The sequence below is a fragment of the Lynx canadensis genome, chromosome D1 (genome assembly GCF_007474595.2).
Source record: "Lynx canadensis isolate LIC74 chromosome D1, mLynCan4.pri.v2, whole genome shotgun sequence".
Lineage (NCBI taxonomy): Eukaryota > Metazoa > Chordata > Mammalia > Carnivora > Felidae > Lynx > Lynx canadensis.
This window is the reverse complement of record NC_044312.2, coordinates 113,600,607-113,618,977: the sequence shown is the minus strand read 5'-3', so window position 1 is coordinate 113,618,977 and position 18,371 is coordinate 113,600,607. Positions and strand designations below refer to the sequence as shown.

Sequence of the window (18,371 nt, the reverse complement as noted above, 5' to 3'; positions counted from 1 at the left end):
GGGTTGTAGGTCTGAATCCCACGTTGGATGTAGAGATTACTTAAAATCTTTTTAAAAATGTTAAACAAAACATGAAGGCAACTCTTAACCCCAGGCAAAACAAAAAGTCGTAATCATAGAAGACCACGTGACTCAAGTAAAAACCTAATTTATGTAGGCATATAAAGTTGCATGATTTTTACATAAAACACAAACAGTAAATACTTACTTAGCCTGGAACTGCAATATAACTCTATTGAGAGGATAGGGGAGTGGTAGGAGCAGGGGTTGTGAAAATGAAATCGTGATCTCTCGTCTTCCATGTTAGGCAGTTGCTAGATAACATCTAAAACTGCAAAAGCAAGGAATCGTAATATAAGCATTGATTTAGAAATACCAAGGTCAAGTGACGAGACAGCTGAGAAGGCTGAAGGGCTGCGTCTGGGGTCGAATTAGGGATGGGGGATATAGCACCCTCGGGAGCTCGTCAAGTGGCCTCACTTGCTGACGGTGAGAAAACTCCCTAACGGAGGCAGGGAGCGATGGTGCGGGAGACTGGACGATCTCCTCCTGGGGAGGAGGGGAAGGAGGAGGAAGAGGGCTTGGTCAGCAGAGGGCAAGGGCTCAGAGGGGGAAGGTGAGGGTGTGTTGCCAGGTCTGAGAAGAGCAGGAGAGCAGGTAAGGAGGCAGGCACTTCAAGCCACATGTGCACACTTGGAGCTGACAGGTCCCTGGACGGGAGCCGGGGGCTGAGGCTCGGTGGGAGGGGACAGCAATGAGAGAGAAGGGCTCACTAGTGGGGACGCCCTCCCCGCCTTTAACTCAGGCTGACAGAGGCACGGGGGCTTCTGCTGAGATGTGACCCAAGTGATACCAAGGATGGTCTCCAAGGCCCCTGGATCTGGGCACGAATGGGGAACCTGCAGGCTGTGACAGTGGGCCACCCACGTCCTCCCAGAGGCCTGCAGACCACACCCGGTCTGGCCAGTGTGGGTCCCCCCCACCCAGCCCCGGTGTCCCCAAGAGCTCTTCCTTCCGGCCTCAGGAGCAGGAAGGGCGGGCTGGGAGCCGCAGGCTGGGGCCTGAATTTCTCATCAGCTCCCAGGTCAGCCTAGGCCAGACGGGCCCCCGGCCAGCCCCCCACCTCCCTCCTGGGTGGACGCCTCCCCCACCCTTCCACTCACCTTCCGAGCATTGTGGGCTTTCCTGGGAACCCCCGCCACTCCGCTCCGGCCTCCCGAGGACACCCCGAATCTCTCCCCGCCAGTGCCCCGGCCCTGTGGCCACACACTTCAGGGGCAGAGCCGGGCTTCCTGAGGTCACAGCTTTGGTGTGGAGACTGGACTGAGGTGGGGACAAGAGTGCAGGGGGACAAAAGTGGCTCTGTCACTTTCACAGGGGCCGTGGGTGGCCCGGCCAGGGGGGCTGTGAGGATGCAGAGAAGTCCCTTTCTTTTCCGTTTTGACCCGGCCCCCGTGCAGACTCCTCTGCCGAGGGTGGGTGGACGCCCTGGGGTAGCACAGGCCTCCCTTCCCCGCCGCGGGCAGGTGGCATGTGGAGGGCCTGCCACTGGCCCCGGCCCCTCCTCCCTTCCCCAAATGGCGGGCGGCCCATGGGCTTCCGGAGAAGCCAGCGGATCGAGGCCCAAAAGTGACGGAACCGGGGCCAGTGCCTCGCAGTGCCCGCCCCGGGTAGGGTGGGACCCCGGAACCCCGGGGAACTCGACTAGGGGAGGCCCCTGTGTCCAGAGACGGTCCCTCTTGGCCTGGGGGGCCCCACCTTCGCCGCAGCCCTCCCGGTGTCCGTCCAGGCTGGGGGAGGAGGGGGGAGGCAGAGCCTGAGAGCCAGGCCCCCCACCTGCCCCCCGGGCTCCCCTCCCGGGACACCGCCCCAACCAGGAGCCCGGAACTCTGGGGATTTGTGCCCTCTCCCGGCACCTGTGTAAAGACCACCTTGATCCGTGGGTCACCCGTGCCGCAGGATGGGCCCCCGGGCACGGCCACGACCTTCCGGGTCTGCCCTGGGCCCCTGCCCTCCCGGCCATGGCACTTCGTCATCCGTCAGTGACTGTGAATGACTTGACCACCACCTGCCCCCGTGACCGGGACGAGACTGCAGGGCAGGGGGTCGAGAGACTGGCCCAGGCCCCGGACGGGCAGACCCACCCCGCCACCGCCTCTCAGAGCGCCCCTCCCACGCGTGGCTAACAGAGGCCACGACAAAAGCCAGGAGAGGTGACCGAAGGCCACGGCCCGTGCTGACAGGTGGTGGGGTCGGGCTGTTGACCAGGCGGTCGGCCACACCCAGCCAGCAGAACGGGGGAGCCAGCGAGAACCCCAAGGGCAGGGGCCCCGGGGAGGGACCTCAGGCAACAGTAGGGAAGGTGGGCCAGGGAACGGGGACGGAGGGCAGGGCCGGGAACGTCCGCCTGCCTGGGAAGGAGGGGTGCTGGGAGCAGAGAGGGCGCGGGACCGGCCAATTCTGTCCAGATGGGGCTGGAGCACTCGGGGCCTGGCCTGGAGCCCCGGCAACTTCCTGCCCGCCCACCCTGCTTCCCCACCTCCTCACCCGCTTCCCAGAGAGTCGGTCTCGGTGGGTGGTGGGGGGGTGGGGGGAGGGGTTGCAGCAACGCCCTGTTTAGCCACGGGGAGCGTGGCCAGGGCCTGGGCACCCGGGCCAGGGCGGCGGGGGGACAGAGGCTCGGGTCCGCCCCCACACATGACACCGAGCACCTGCTGTGCCTGGCCGTGGCCAGGTGAGAGCACAGGCCTCCCCGGGGCCACACGTCCCCGGGAGGTGGGTCCCGGGGAGGCGCCCAGACCCGGCGAGGTGGGAACCACCCCAAGCTGAGCCGTGAAGGGCGAGGGACTTGGAGGGGGGCAGTGGGCAGAGCGCGGGCAAGGCACAGGGCAGGGTGCCGGGCGCAGCACCGAGGTGCCAGGGAGGGGGCGGTTGGGGGGGCGGAGAGGACAGGCGAGCCTGGAGGGCCCCTCGCTGTTCTGATGGCCGGAGGACCAGAAGTTGCTGTGGGAGGCCTCGGAGAGCTGCCTGTGCGCTCCCGCCCCAGCCCAAGCCTCCCGGAGGCCCATCTGCCCGTGCTGCCGGGGCTGGGGTTCGTGCTTCGTGGAGGGGTCTGCCCCAACACCCAGACAGAGCGAGCATGCTGGGCTTACCCATGAGATACTGAGCTCCCCGTCCCGAGGGCTGTGTAAGAGGCAGACGGTGTCGGGCAGAGGAAGGACAGGCTGGGGGGGCTTCTGGCTCAGGGCCCTGGGCCTCACGAGCCACGAGGGAACAGCCTTGGGAGGGCGTTGTCACTTCCACGACATGGGGAAGGCACACCCCAAGCTCCCAGCAAGGCCTCACATTCCAGGCAGGACACTGGGCTTGAGCCCACAGGGGAGGAAACCCCTGCGACTTCCCTAGGAAGGCAGGTTCCGGAAGGGGGCTCCGGCCCTGCCGTCGGGCTCGTCCCACGCCTCCCTCCCCACAGGCTCTTGCAGGTGCCAGGAAAGGGGCTGGATGCCAGACTCCAGGCCCGGCCACCCCGGCCCCCCTCTGGGACCCCAGCCCAGAGCCCTCGGGCCCAGCCTGCAACCTGGTTCCAGCCTCAGGGGGCGGCGAATTCAGGGAATCCTGTCCTAGGAGCTTGAGCAGGAAGTGGGGGTGGGGGAGCAGCCGCGGGCTGGGTCCCAGCCCAGGGGCCCGGGGGCCGGGGGGCCGGGGGGCCGGGGGGCCGGGGGCTGCCTGCCCGTCTAGTTCAGCCACAGCTGCAGCCTGTGCCGGGCCGCTGAGTCATGTGGCTGCTGTCTCCGGGCCAGGACCAAGGCGGGAGAGGCAGTGAGACCCGACACCCCGGCACCTCGAGAGCAGGCAGGGCCCCCGGGGACCGCGGGGGGCCGGCCTGTACCTTAGCCCTCCCGCACCCCCGTCCCGGCCGCCACCCCTGAGTCCCGCAGGCGCCAGCTCCCAGCTTTCACCCGCAGCCGGCGTGGCCCTCGGCACAGCTCTGGCGGAAGCTCGTGTGTGTGCACCCGTGCACGTGCGCGTGCACGAGCACACACGCGGGCCGAGCCCCTCAGCCCCTCTGCTGGTCGCCCTCCCTGGAGCCGACCTGAACAGTTCCGGCCTCTGGTGGCCCCTTCTGCGCGAGTCTTCACGAAGCACCTACTATGCGCCCGGCCCCGGCCTAGCGGCTGCGACGAGCCCCGCCCTCAAGGGGCTGACCATCTGCAGTGGACAGAGACGCAAAACGGTGATAGGGACCGAGGACAGGGCAGCGGATAGGTCACAGGCATGCCGGGATGGGGGTGGTACCTGAGAAGGGCACTTACGTAAATGCTTAAAGGACGGCAGAGGCAGTCTGAAGCTCACAGAGCGGAGAGCCTGCCTCACAGGCAGCAGGTGCAAAGGCCCCGTGGCAGGACTGAGCCTGCACAGAAGGCCCATAAGACAGAGCCGATCAAGCAGGGGCAGCAAGGAAGACGTGACCGGATTGTGATGGGCATCAGGGCCACGACGGTGACCCTGGCCTTGGCGCTGAGGGCGCGGGGAGCCCTTATATTAAGCCCTTGTCCTGAGGTCTAAGAGTGGCTATGGGGCCGCAGGTGAGAGGCGGCCGTGGCATGCGGTGGGTTGCTGGTGGCTCAGCCCAGGGCAACGGCTATGGCGGGCAGGAGGGAGGCTCAGATTCGAGATCGATTTGCTGGGCCCCGAATGTGTCCAGCCTTGACCATGCTGGTGCCTCTGGGGTTGGTTCACATGAGAGATCCCAGAGCAAGGGGCCGGGAGGCCCCGGGATTTCTGACCTGACCCCTCACCTAAGCAGGGATCTCGGACAGGAGCAGGCTGGGAAGACGTCCGGCCCAGGGAGGACTCACTGAGTCCCGGACGCCTTGACGCCTTGCAGAGGCGGCCCAGCAGGCAGGAGGCCCGTGCGTGGTGCTGGACGCAGGTGCTGCCCGGCCTGGGCCCAGAGGACAGGGGACAGCACCTCCCAGGAGAGACGGGGGGGCTGTGGCCACGGGGCAAAGTCAAGGGAGGGCTTCGTTCGTTTTGCTTGTTGGTGATGGGGAGTCTGCTGGTGGAGGGAGGGGCATGCCGGTGACCTGGGGAGAGGGGATAGGGCTAAGCTGGCTGGTGTTCTCCGTGGGGCGGCCTCGGACAGCGGCTGGACAGCCCGAGGACAGGCCAGGGCAGAGGACCCCTCTCCCCCGTGTCCTCGAGGTGCAGACGGAGAAGGGCGCGCAGAGCTCTGGGGGAGGCGGCAGACCGTGGGAGGTGAGTGGGCCAGCAGGGTGCAAGCCGGCAGCGTTCTGGGGGACCCCCGGGCCGGATGCGGGCGGACCGTCCCGGGTCTGCAGCGGCCGGGGAGCAGGGGACACAGCGTGTGGCTTAGCCAAGCGGCCAGGGGGACAGGCGTCGGGCAGAAGCGATCCTTCCTGGTGGCAAGGGGGTGGGGAAGGTGAGAGACGGCCGAAGGACACAAAGTGCTCTGTCGGGGGCCAGTGGTCTCTGGGGTCGAGGGCATGTCGGAGGCGGGGTCACAGGAGGCCCACCCCACCTGTGGGGTAGCCCAGTCCCCAGAATAAAGGAGGAAGAACCCTTTAGCAAGAGGGGAGGGTCGTCCTCAAGGCTTGACTGTGAGCCCCGGGCCAAGGAGGGGCCAGTGGGAGCAGAAAGGCAGGTGCAGGGGCCACGTGGAAGGGCCACTGCAGAGCACAGCCTTGGCCACGGCCCCCAGAAGGCCACTTCCCGGAGCAGAGCCCCCTCCCCTGAGTCCCTCGGAGCCTGCACGGCTGGGGGATGGAGGCGGGGGAGGGTGGGTTGTCCTCTGAGCCCTCAGCCTCCCCGCCACCGGCCACGTGACTCTCCCAGAGCCCCACGAACAGGCTCCCTGCGCGGCCGCCCCCAGGAGCAGGCTCCGTGGACATGTTTCCACAAGACAACCCCAAGACCCGTGTGGAATAAAAACAAGCCAGTGGAGAGCCGCAGCGTCTCCCGTTACCATTTATGCTAAGACCTGCCGCGGAGGGAGTCTGTCCACGTGCAGACGTCGGTGCCTTCGAGTACAGCCGCGGGGGGAAAGCCAGGCGACCTGGGAGGGGACAGGAGCCGGGTGAGGCGGCCGGTCCAAGGGGACAACTCTCTGAAACGTCTTCGCGTTTGGGGGCAGCACTTAGACCACGCGCACCTTGCGAGCGGGCCGGCTGGAAAACGAGACCACGAGAACCCCCAGCCGGGCCGGGCCGTGGACTGGGGAGGGGGCTCGGCCGGCGGGGCCGGGCAGGTGGGGTTGGGTGCACGGGCCCCAGCCTGTGGGACAGAGAGCGCGGCCTGAGAGAGGGGTGCAGAGAAAACGCTCCGGGCCGTGGGTGTGGCCGGAGCTGGGAGACAGGGAACTGGTCAGAGGCAGCTGTGAGGTGCTGGGAACCTGGGGGACACGCTGGGGCCTTCTCCTTCTTTCATGGGCCTGAGGGACTGTCCAGGGGAGCCAGACCCTGCCCCCCAGGAGACCCAACCACATACACGGGGACCTCCATTGTCAGACGGGCCCCTTCAGCTGCCCCACGCAGCTGTCCCCTCCCCGTTGGGCCCAGAGTCAGCCGGCCGGTGAGGGGTCAGGGATGGCCTGTCCCTGCTTTCAGGGAGGCAGATGTTGAGGAAGCAAACAATGCCAGCGGTGCCCGGGGCAGAAGAAGGAGAAGGATCCGTGGGCTCTGCGGAGGGGTGGACTATTCCAGGAAGTGGGACCGGCTGGTGCAAAGGTCCTGAGGCAGGGAGGGTTGTGGCGCATCCAAGGAACCGGAAGAAGCCAGCCTGGGGCACGAAGGGGCAGTGACTGAGGTGGGACACAGGGCCCAGACCGTGAGGGGCCCTGTGGCCAAGGCGGGGCCGTGTCTCCATTCCGAGGGCAGTAGGGAGACCTCCAGGGGCTGCGCGTAGGGCCAAGACGGGCTGTGAAGACGGAGGTGAGGTCTGTTGGCCATGGAGACCTGCAGGGAGGGTGAGCCGAGCCTGGAGGGGGCACCGCTAGGTGGCCCGGAGGCTGGCGGGCTTAGGGCTCCCGTCGCCAGGCCCCGGCCGAGGGCCCCCCCGGGTGGGGGCGTGGGGGTGGCTGGGCCTGACCAGAAGCAGCCGGTGGCAGAAAGCACACGGCCAGCAGAGCCACCGGCAGCCCCTGCCCACCTGCCAGCCGTCACCGGGCGGGGTATCACCCTCCCGCCGGCCTGGGGTTCGGCCGAGGCACCCCCCCCCCGCCCCGCCGCTGGCTCCAGGTACAAAGTGTCCTGCCCGGCGTCCCCCTGGCTTCCTGGACTCTGAGGCTCGTCAGAGGGGCAGCGCAGGGGGGAGGCGGGGGAGAATCAAACGCAGGTGGGGCGTTTGCACCGCCAACATAAACACGGCCTCTCGCTTCCAGCCCCCGTTTCCAGCCTGCCCTACATTCCCGCTTGCCCGGCCCCCGAGCAGGGCGGCTCCGTCGGCCCGGCCCAGGGCTGCCGGACGTGGGCAGGGCGGGCGGCGGCCCCTGCTTGGCCTCCGCTGCCGGGACCCCCCGGAGGCCCCGCTGGGGGCTGGCCGGCCCGGCAGGGAGGCCCGAGCCCCACCCGGGGTCTCCCCCAGCCCACCACCCAGGCCCCCCTTCCGGGTCCCCCTGACTCTGCCCCGACCCCCTCTGTGCCGGGAGCCTTCCTTCTCCTCCCTGAAGCGTTGCTGTAAGCCGGTCGCGGAGGCCTCAGTGGGGCTTGCTGGGGCCGTGGACGTGTCGTCCCCGACAAAGGCGCGGGGGAGGGCAGGGGACTGTGTGTCCGGGAGGACGGACTGTGTCCACGAACAACACAGCGCCCACAGACTCTGCAGGGCTTTTCATCCGGCGGGGGGGGGGGGGGGGGACAGGAAGTAAAACCCATGAGAAACAGGCCGGTGGTGTGGGCATGAGTTCTGGAGGAAAGGAAAGGTAGACGGGGGCCGGGGCCTGGGGGGCCGTTCTCTGCATGCAGGACAGAACCCAGGGAGGCTTCGTGGAGGAGATGGCAGAACGTGGACGAGCTGAGGGCGCGAGCCACGTGGGGTCCCAGGAGGATGTTCGTCACGGCCAGGGGGGAGGGGGCGGGAGCGGGGCCAGACAGGGGGCTCCGAGGCCAGGGCCGGCAGGGCGGGCGATGGGCCCGGACCACACAGTGGGACAGAGGACAGGCTTCGCCCGGGTGGGAGCAGAAGAACGCATCCCTCGGGCCGCGGGGGCCAAGGGCAGAGCGCACTGGCCTTGTCCCGGTGAGCTGGTCCCCGCTCCCCTCGAGGCCTCTTCCGCTGGGCCCGGGGACGGAGCTACCGAGGCTCCCCACCTCCAGAAAGAACAGCCCTGCCGTGTAGGAAGGACCCAGAGCGAAGCGCGTCGTTAGGCCGCCATTATTAGGGTCTTCGCGCAGATGGCAAGGTAGGTTGGGGCGTACCGAACGTCGTGTGTAAAGAGGGCCTTCGCGTGCAGAGGGGAAAAGGGAGGCCACTCAGTAAAGTTGGGTGCATCGATAGGATCGGCGCCGAAACCCTAGTTCAAACTAAGTCCCGTGCAAATCAAAGATTTGCGGGTAAAGCACGCATCCAAAAAAGCGCCAGGAAGAAAGGGCCACCCAAGTGTGCACAGAAATCTAGAAGCCAGAAAGGGGAAGAGGGATAACGCCCACTGCGTGAAAAAGCAAACAGGTAAATAAGACTTTTGTACGGCAAGACAAAACATAATATTCACGATTGCCACAAACTGATTCACGACGCAAATAGCACACTAGGGAAAACCGGTCGGGATGTACGTGTCAAAGGACAGACTTCCTTAATATACAAAGAGCCCTTGTAAGTCAATGACAATGAAAAGGCCTGAGAGCAGTGGCGGCAGCGCTCCTGGCCCCTGCTCCAGAGACAGGGCAAGCCCTGGGTTTGGGGGACCTCTGTCCCTCCTGCCTGGCACTGGGGCCCCCAGAGAATGTCAGGGGGCCTCGTTTGCTCAGCCAGCAGTATTTGTGAGGCACCAACTTTATCCCACGTGTATCTACCCGGCACCTACTACATGCCAGGCTCTGGGAGGCCCTCTGGGGATACAACAGTGACAGCGTGGTCGAAGGCCTGGCCTCAGGAGCCTTCGGTTGGTGGAAGGGGCCACGAGCACGTAAACCAACACACTAGGACATTTTGCGGAGTGGGGAGAGGTGCAAACGGAACTGTGAGCAGTGAGATCAGGAGGCTCCTGGCTGGCAAGGTCGGGGAAGTCTGCTCTCAACATTGGAGCTGAGGTTATACGACGTGGTGGCAGAGCGAATAGCACGTTCAAAGGCCCTGGGGCAGGACCAACAGGGGCGTATGTGCTCAGGGTCTGAGAGAAGAGGATCAGGGAGGACTGGGTGAGGGGGCTGCAGAAGATTCGCTTTCACTCCGGGAATTCCGTGGGGGGCGGTAGCGCAGGTCCGCGGAGGGAAGCTCGGCCTGGCAGCTGTCTAGGGCGAAAGGGAGACGGCCCAGCCCGTGGGTGACAAGTGGCTATGACAGTCCCATCCAGCGACGCGGCCGGCCAGGCTGGGGTGTGGGAGAAGGAGAGGCCAGGGGTTGGATTCAGGGCCCCAGCGGGTGGGAGGTACTGAGTGCTGTACTGTATGAATGTCTGAGCTGGGAGGACAGGGCTGGGGGCAGGCTGGGCCCGAGTGCCCTCTGGGACCTGCTGGGCCGAGACCCCGTGAGACCCGTGTGCCGGCAGAGGCGAGGTCCTGGAGTCCCTGCGGGGAGCACGGAGCTGGGGCCTGGAGTTGGGGGTGTCTGTGCAGAGGGATGCCCTGGGGCTGGGTGTGCAGGGTTGCGCCATGATCCTGAGGCCCCCGTCGGCGGACGGCCCGGAGCCCGGCGGTGCTGGGGGTCCCCCCTTCTCCCGCCCCCAGGCAAGCACGTGTCTGTGGGCGGGGAGAAGGACTTTCTCAGAGGCAGGCGACCCGTGCTCCTGCGGCGTGCTCAGCGAGGGCCAGCCAGGCCCAGGCAGGCCTCCGGAAGGGGCCTGGGGAGTGGCACTGACCAGGCCCTCAGCCGTCCGGTCACGGTACGCCAAGGACCCGGCCGAGACCCGGCTCAGGCCACCTGCCTCCTCCATGTGCGCGGCCTCCTCCATCCGCCCTGCAGCGCGAACGGCACAGCAGGCGACGCAAGGGACAGGGGCTGGGGCAGGGGCCCTGGTCCGCGGCCTCCAAAACACTCACCTTAGCAAAGTGCCCACCCATCGAGCCCCCCGTGACACCGGTGCTGGGGCCGAGATGCAGTGGCTGCCGTGTCTCCTGCCTCTCTGGGCCGGTGTTCACCCAAGCAGAAGGCCTGGGAGACGGCGGAAGGACACGACGCGTGTTGGTGGCCACGAGTCCCTGTTGGAAGACACCTGGCACCTCGCAGAGCCCCCCGCCGAGTGGGGCCCCTGCTGCTCACCCCCTGTGTCGCGCTGTCCCAGCAGCACCGCCGGCTGTGGATCGGCGCTCACCTCCTTGGCACGTGCAAAGGCCCAGGGGCCTCGAGGTCCCGCTAGACACACTCACACCCTCGGCAGCTCAGGGGACGATTTGGTGGGCGGCGAACTGTGTAAAATCACACCCGAGCGGCCCACGCATCCCCCGACACAGTCTCCCGTGCTCTGTAAAGCCCGGTGTGGGTGTGCGTGCACACGCGTGTGCCCGCACACGCGCCGACCGGCCTGCGCCGGAATCCTGGCTCAGCCTCGGTCCGCACAGCACACGTGCACGCCTGAACACGCGCTCTCAGGAATCACTGGTCTCGAGCCAGCGGGACCCTTCGTCGGAGTTCAGCGGGTGCCGGGCCCTGGTTCCGGGGTCCCGAGCGTGAACCCTTTCAATCCCTGCAGCTTCCCGCCGAGGGGGCTTGTGCCATCGCCCTGAGAAGCGGGCTCAGGCAGCGACCCACCCCAGCCCACCCCGCTGGGACCCGAACCCAGGCGGCCTGTCCGGTGCCCGGCCCTCCCCTTGCACCCGGACCCCGCGCTTTTGCGGCACACCTGTAGGCACACAGCCACCCCCTCCCAGCCTCCCGCGGCTCCCCTGCACGCCCCCCGGGGCGGCTGGGTGCACGCCCGCTGGCCGCAGGGCGGAAAGGCCCAGCCGAGCGGCTGCCCCGGGGACTGGCAGTAAACCCCAGCAGCTAGAAACACGGTCGGTCTTCCTCCAAGAGCGAAAGCACTAAAACAAAGCCATAAACGCAATTACACCGTCTCCTGCCATAAATTAGGACGTTACGAAGTGCTGTGATCTATTCCCACTCATACCCAGCTCTGTAAGACGGCCCGGCCCCACGGGCCCTCCCGAGAGGGTGATTTACGGGTGCTGTTGTCAACGGCTTGCCGTGGGGGAGGGGGCTCCCGAGCCCCGAGGAGTCGGGGGCCCAGCGCAGGCCACATGCGCGCTCGGGGCCGGCCGGGCCGCCCGCCGGGCTGGGACACCTCGCGCCTCCCCCCTTCCCCTTGGCCCGAGGGTCCCCGGGGGGCTGGGCCCCGTAGCACCTGCTACGTTGATTCTGCCAGCGTTCCCCGGAGCCCCCCAGCGCTGGAGAGGAAGGGCGGGGGTCCCGGGCGCGTGGAGCCTAATGCTGATGAGCGACACAAACCCGCACTGGGCGTCCCGGGGGAAAGAGGTTAGGCGCTGCTCAGGGGGATCGGGAGGGCGGCGAGCTCGGTCGGTGATGTTGGTAAGACCTAAGGGTGGGAGTGGCTGGTGCCGACAGCACGAGCGTCCCCGACACAGGCCACCATGTTTACGGACCGGCCCGGAGGTCTGGAGTGGAGTGAATAAAGAGGGAAGAAGGAGGGGAGGCCAGAAAGCCAAGGGGGACGTGCCAGGGGACCACAGCAGGGACGCGGCTTCTGGGACTGAGGTGGAGCTCGTTGCAGGGGAAAGCTGGCTGACAGGCTACTGCAACCGTCCCAGCCAGGGAGCATGGCGGCCTAGCCTGGGCTGGGCCGTGCCGGGGGAGGGGGGGGGGCAGGGCTCTCCCCGGCTCCACCGACAGACACGATGCTGAGCCTGACGCCGAGATTTGCAACCTTCTCCTGAGGCGAGGAAACCGCGGAAGGGACGGGCCGGGCCCAGAGAGGTGGAAAGGCCTAGATGGGAGTGCAGGACGCCGTGTGCTCGCAGTGTGCACGTGCCGGTGTGTGTCCCCCGCCCGAGCCTGGCGCGCTCCAGATCCAGAGGGCAGCGGACCACGGCTGTCGCATCAGGGGGCCCTCCTGCTGGCACAGTCAGTGGGGAGAGCTCTGGGCAGGCAGACCCCAGATGGAGCCAACACCTCCGCGTGGACACGGGTGCCCGGCATGTGCGGGAGGGCACAGGGGGCAAAAGTCATAGGTCCCCGTGACCCCCGCCGCCCTCCCTGACCATGCAGCGGCTTTCTGAGCGAGGGCCAGGGGCCACGCCCACAGGAGCAGGGCACAGGCGTGGCAGTCTACAGGGATAGAGTCCCCAAAAGTCCCTGCTCGGTGGCCCCACGGCCCCAGGTGGGGTGTCACCCCCTCGGTCCTTCCTGCGTCCAGCAGGGCCCGTGGTCCCGCTCGGCGTGGCCGGGCTGTGTCATGGGGCGGGCCGGTCAGCATTCACTCCTCAGACCCCGTGTCCCACCCTGTGTTGGTGGCTTCGCATGAGCCCTGTGTGTTTGGAAGGGGTGGCGGGAGACTTTGGGGTGAGACTTTGGGGTGCTGCTGGGGCCCTGGGGCCCTGGACAGGCAAGGCGGGCTTCTGCCCTGAGCTTTCCAGCACAGGGCTCCCTCCTGGCTGGGGGAAGGTACCCCTACCCCGAGTCCCTCCTAGCCCTGCCCCCAGCCGTGGGCCAGCCACACCCCTTCCTCCAGGAAGCCTCCAGGGACTCGAGGTGCACCTGGACCGCAGCCGCTTCGCCGTCTAATGGGCTCGGCAGTCGTGGGGCCGGGAGAACGGGGACCGTGCAGGTGTCTCAGGTCTGCAGCCGGGGGGGAGAGAGGGGGCGGGGGAGAAGACGGCCGGCGGCAGCCCCAGGGCCCCCACGTTCCTTGGGCCTTCACTCCCGCACCTCCCTGGTATCTGTGACATGGGAGGGGAAGAGCTGGGGGCCTGCAGGACGGATGGAGGGCAGGTGAAAGGTGAGGTTATGCAGACGGGCTGAGTCATGGCAGCCACGTCCCCGTGCGTGTCCCTGGCGTGCGAGCCAGCGTGGAGCCAGCCGGGGCCCCAGACTCCTGCGTGCCTTGAGCCTCGGACCCCCAACTCCCTGCAGCCCACACGGGTCCTGGACAGTCTGCAAACAGGAGGGCCCAAGTGACCTTCGTCCCGGGACCCTACAGACGGCTCTCAGATGTCCCGAGAGCAGGTCCTGCCCCACCTTGAGACCCTGACCGCCCGTGGCCCCAGGGCACCGCGAGCTGCCTCCCAGAGCAGGGGGCTCCCTCCCTCGAGCCCCAGGCCTTGGTGTCCCCCCCCCACCACCACCACCCCTTGGCTGTCTCCCACCAGTGCGGCCAGGGCCATCAGCAGATCTGGGGCTGGGATCAAGGCCAGGCAGGTTCTGCAAAAATTTCCCTTGAAAGACTCTTTTTCAAGATTTTCTTTTGAAAACAAATTCATAACCACATCACACAGGAACCCTGTCGCCTCGGGTTTGATCACCAGCCGCCCGGGGCCCTCTCGCTAGCTGTTACTCTAACTGCTTTTTTCTCCTGCGAGGGCCGCGTGCATCGTCTGCTGAGTTCAGACCAGGAACAAGGGCGCTTTTGTCGGCCTTAGTCTTTCAGTCCCTATCAGATTGCAAGGAAGGATGAGGTCCCAGATCCCCAAAACCCATCTGCCCCAGCGGCTCCGGGGCCCGAGCGCGGCAGCCTTCCCCTGGGCACCCGCCAGGTGGACGCACCTCTGTGGCCCATGGCAGCTACCCCGGCCCTCTGAGTGCTCATCGCGTCACCTTCCACCGTGTAAGCGGGACAAAGTCACCTGTGCCCAAGTGGAGAAGACAGAGCGCAGGACAAGGCCACCTCAGGGACCATCCCTCTGGGAAGTGACAGAGTCAGGCCCAGGGCCAGACAGGAGCTACCCGCCCGTCACCCCAGCTCGGGCCCTCCGGAGCCCACCGGCCCGGGCGAGTAAGGCCCCTGCCAAGGGGCTGCTGCATGAGTCCCGGGACCACCCTGATGCCCTGCCCCCAAGCACAAGAGTGTCGGACTCCATCAGCCTTGAGGGGCAGGGCCTAGGGGCTGGGGAGTACAGGGCAGACTTGGGGTGCTCAGAGCCAGCAGCTGAGCGCAAGGTAGCCCTGGGGGCAGGGAGTGGCACCAAGGCCAGCCACTGAGCTCCAGGAGGGGCACGGCTCCGGGGGAAGGGGCCGGGAGGGCTCTGGAAGGCTTGGCCCACCCACCACCCCCCCACCGTTCACCGCACCCCTGCCGGCCCCAGCACGGACCGCAGGACGGTGCCCAGGCGGCCAGGAGAGGCCCGGCCTCCCCCGCCCCTCCCGCATCCCTGTCACACCTCTGTTTCCTCTTTGCCCCAGAACACCCTGTAAAGGCTTCCACACCCACATGCGCACCTGGGGGCTTCGACAGATGTGCACGTGCCGCAGGGTGAAAGCTTATGAAACCACAGATCCTCTTCTGTAATGTACTTGGTGCTTTAATTAATGCCAAACCGATCGATACCCGAGCTGCGGCCAGTTAAGTGCCACTGGGCCACGCCCGGATGTGCCTTGTTCAAAGCCACTGGTGTGCAGGCCTCGGGGAGCCCAGGTGACTTCCGCTGGGCCTCCCAGGGCGCCCGCAGGAAGTGGAACTGAGGGGCCCCGGGAGTCTCGGGCCAGGGAGGGAGGTGGGGTTTGGCTGTGACGGCGAGCAAGCCCCCCCGCCGCGTCGCCTCCTGTCCCGGTCACTGTGAGTGTCCACTCAGCCTTCTGAGCTCAGCCCAGACCCCTGCTCTCACCCCTTCCCAGGACCGGCTGCTTCTGCCCTGACCCCTCCCTGCCTGACATGCGTGTCTTCCCAGCACAGAAGCCCAGGGGTGGGGGCCGCAGGGGTGAAATGGGAGAGGCGGGGGTCCCGGCCGGTGGCCGTGAGCAAGTCCTCTTCTTGGGGCCTCGGTCAGTGGCCTCCAAACAGCTCTACAGAGAACGAGGGTGTTGGACGGTCATCTGGGGGGTGTTCAGGGGGTGGTTGAGCGGAGCGGCCCCAGGCCCCACCCCAGCTGAGCCAGAGAAGCCCACTCCCCTTCCCCTTCCCCTTCCCTCTACAGCCGGGGCTGCTGCACCAGATTTATCCGGGAGAAGAGAGGATCAGGCCCCTGTCCGGGGACCTTACACAGGTTACGTCTCAGACCCAGCTCCATCTGAGGGAGGCACCGGCCTCAGCCCCACAGAGCTGGGAGACGGGGCACCTGGGTTTTGCCTCTGGGGAAGGGGCAGGGCCCCTCCCACAGCCCTTCTGATGGAGGGGGGCCGCTGCTGGGACGGGGGTTTCTCCTTCTGGCCCCCATCTTGGCCTACCTGGTACAGGGTCTCAGGTGAAGGGACTCCTTCAGCTCCTCAGCAGGGACCCCCTCTGCATCTTGTTTCGACCGTCCCCTCCCTCCCCCCGCCTCCCCTCCAGCTCCGGGTCTAGGGTGGGCAGGAGGGGGGCGGGCGGCCACACCACCTCGGAAGCCGGCCGCCCTGGGGACCGGCTCCTGGGTCTCCAGCCCTCGGGGGTTTAAGGCCACTTCGCCCCGCAGCCATCTTCCCCGGGGCCGGCCAGCCAGCACCCGGCCCTGCCTGGTCCCGGGGAAGTGGGCCCCGGGGCGGCCCAGGACGGAGCCCTCAGGTAGAACTGCGCTCCTCCTCTCCCGTCCCCACCGCTCCCAGTCCTTCCGGTGCTCCCGGTACCCCAGGCAGCGGAAGGAAGGCCTGATTTCTTCTCTGATGGAGCACCGGGAAGGAATCACCCTCAAGGGCACCGCGACCCCAGACCCTGGCCCACACCCGGACCCCACGGGCCCACGGCTCACCGGCTCGGCACGCCTCCTGGCCTACTCCCTGCGGGCAGGACCCAACCCAGGGCCCACCGGGACTCCCTGCGCCGCCCCAGGCTGGCCCCCGACCCTGCACTCCTGGCTGGCTACCCAGCAGCCCCTGGCGGGGAAGCGCTCGCTGGCCCCGGGCCGTGCTGCGCCCGCATTTGCTTCGCGTTTCACGGGGTGGCCCTGTCTTGTCCACCAGGGGCAGCCCCAGTGCCCAGAGCAGGACAGACTGTTGAAACAGAGTGTCGGGCCACGTGGCCAGAGAGAGCGCCGGGGACCCTGGCCTGACCCCTGGGGGGGTCGGTGCACACGGGGTCCTGATTTTCTGGCTCAGCGGGAAGACGGTGGTGCCGTTGGTAGGGGGACAGAGGGGTCAGGCAGAGGGCAGACCCCACCCCGTGACCCTCGAGCCCTTCCCAGGGCTCCACTTTCGGGAGAAGGGGCGGGAGGGGCCTCTCGCACAAGTGCAGACACACGGGGTGGGGTGGGGGGGGGGGGGGCCCGGACACACGTGTGCTCGTTCCGCGCGCACACAGGCATGACCGGGGCCGGGCGCAGCTCGCATTTGCACGAAGGCACCTCCCGCCCCCGGGCTTCTCGGAGCCCCGGGGCCCCCGAGGCCACGTGCACACCTGGGCTGCCCCCGCCGGCCTCACCTCTGCTCCCGTCTCCACAGGTGGCGCAGCTGGACCAGAGGCTGGTGCTCATCACGGACATGCTTCAGCAGCTGCTGTCCCTGCACCACGGCGGCCCCCCGGGGAGCCGCCCCCCCAGCGGGGGCGGGGCTCAGGTGCAGCCCTGCGGCCCCACCAACCCTGAGCTCTTCCTGCCGGGCAACGCCCTGCCCACCTACGAGCAGCTGACTGTGCCCCGCAGGGGCCCCGAGGAGGGGTCCTGATGGGGGCTCGGGGCCCCAGGCCCTCGAGGGAAGGCCCGGAGGAGCCCCGGGCGGCCGGGCCCCCTGGGTCACTGGCCCCTCCCTCCCAGGCCCCAGACCCCCCGTGAGCCATGCTGCCCTGAGAGCCTGCTCTCAAAGGGTCCCTGAGGCCGCCTCTCTCCAGCCGGCGGGTACTAGAACTCGGCTGGGTTCGGGGGCCCCTCTCGGCTCTGAGACCACACCGTGGACCCCACATCACTCGTGTGGCAGTCGGGACACGGTGGCAGGGCGCAGGCTGGACACCCGAGGCACTTGGTCCGTCCCACGTACGGCCAAGAGACAGCACAGGGAGTGCAGGCCCACCCTGGTAGGCCCTAGGGGGCTTCCTGAGAGGAGACAGAGGGGCAGCCTGGACAGGGTCTGGGGGTACCACACCCTCAGACTCGAACCCAGGACCCCTGGAGAAGGCAGGCAGGGCAGGGCAGGCCCAGCCCGTGCCAACTCAAGGATGCCCATGACGGAGGCCCCGGAGCCCCGCTCAGCAGGCCCCAGGCCTGGGCCACGGCTTCCGGCAGGAGGGACCAGCCCACCGCGGTCCCCAGAGTGCTCCCCTGGGGGTGGAATGTCCCCCACTTTGGACTGGCAGCTTCTCCCGCTCACTCCCTGCCCCGCGTGCGGCCCCCGCCTCAGCTCCCCGCCAGGTCCGATCAGCTGGAAAGAGGCACAGAGCCGTCGTGTCCCCTGGCCGGCTGCTGGGCGAGGAGTTGCGTGAGGCTGTCACGGTCCCTGCATGGGACAGGGGGCTCCTCCCGGGCGTCACGTCTCACAGAAATCAGAATAATTTAAGGTGATTTGGAATCTGTGTTTTAATGAGTTTCACAGTATGATTTTGACTCTTAATTGTGACGCTTTTCCTAATAAACGTGGACTCACGAAATCTGTCTGGGCCCTGCGCTCGCCTGGATTCCCGAGGGAGCGACCCATCCTTGGAACACGCCTGTCCTCCTGGGGAGCACCCTGGGCCCGTCTGCCCTGCCCCAGGGCAGGAGAAGAGGCCCGGAGCCAGCCCGCTGGCAGGAGGGCCCCTCCCAGTGACCCACAGGCACCTTGAGGCCAGGCCATTACTGCCCCGTCCCCGTAGCCAGCACCGAGGCCAGCTTTGTCCACACGAGCTGAGCAGAGGGAAGGAAACATGGCCTGCCATCCAGGCCTTGCCCCTGTTGGCACCTTTGCCAGAATGTTCTTCCCACCCTCACCTCCTTGCATTGAAATCGCTTCTTCGGTCCGGGGCCCAGCTCAGAGCCCCCTCCTGCTCTCTCTGGAAGCCCCTCATGGGAAGCAGCCCCTCCAGGTCTTGTGACTCCTCCAAGGGACGGGGTGATGGGTGAGGTCATTGTCCTCAGACACGCACAGGGTTGGAGCTCAGGGACCGTGTCCTCCAGGCCCACGGCCCACACACCAGCCGCACTGTCATTTCTCGG

At 67.1% G+C, this 18,371-nt stretch overlaps 1 protein-coding gene across 10 annotated transcripts in view; it reads left to right on the top strand.

The window, feature by feature from the left end:
* Positions 1-17,827, top strand: part of KCNQ1 (potassium voltage-gated channel subfamily Q member 1) — a 321,029-nt gene extending 303,202 nt beyond the window's left edge. For 5 of the 10 annotated variants that reach the window (XM_030331340.1, XM_030331346.1, XM_030331339.1 and 2 more), the window contains 2 exons: positions 15,255-15,323; positions 16,690-17,827. In XM_030331340.1, the coding sequence (XP_030187200.1) occupies positions 15,255-15,323; positions 16,690-16,911 (291 nt within the window). In that variant the 3' untranslated portion in view covers positions 16,912-17,827. Of the gene's footprint in view, positions 1-15,254; positions 15,326-16,689 lie in introns of those variants that run through there. The other 5 variants (XM_030331343.1, XM_030331341.1, XM_030331338.1 and 2 more) reach the window with 3 other exon arrangements.
* The last annotated feature ends 544 nt before the right edge of the window (positions 17,828-18,371 follow it).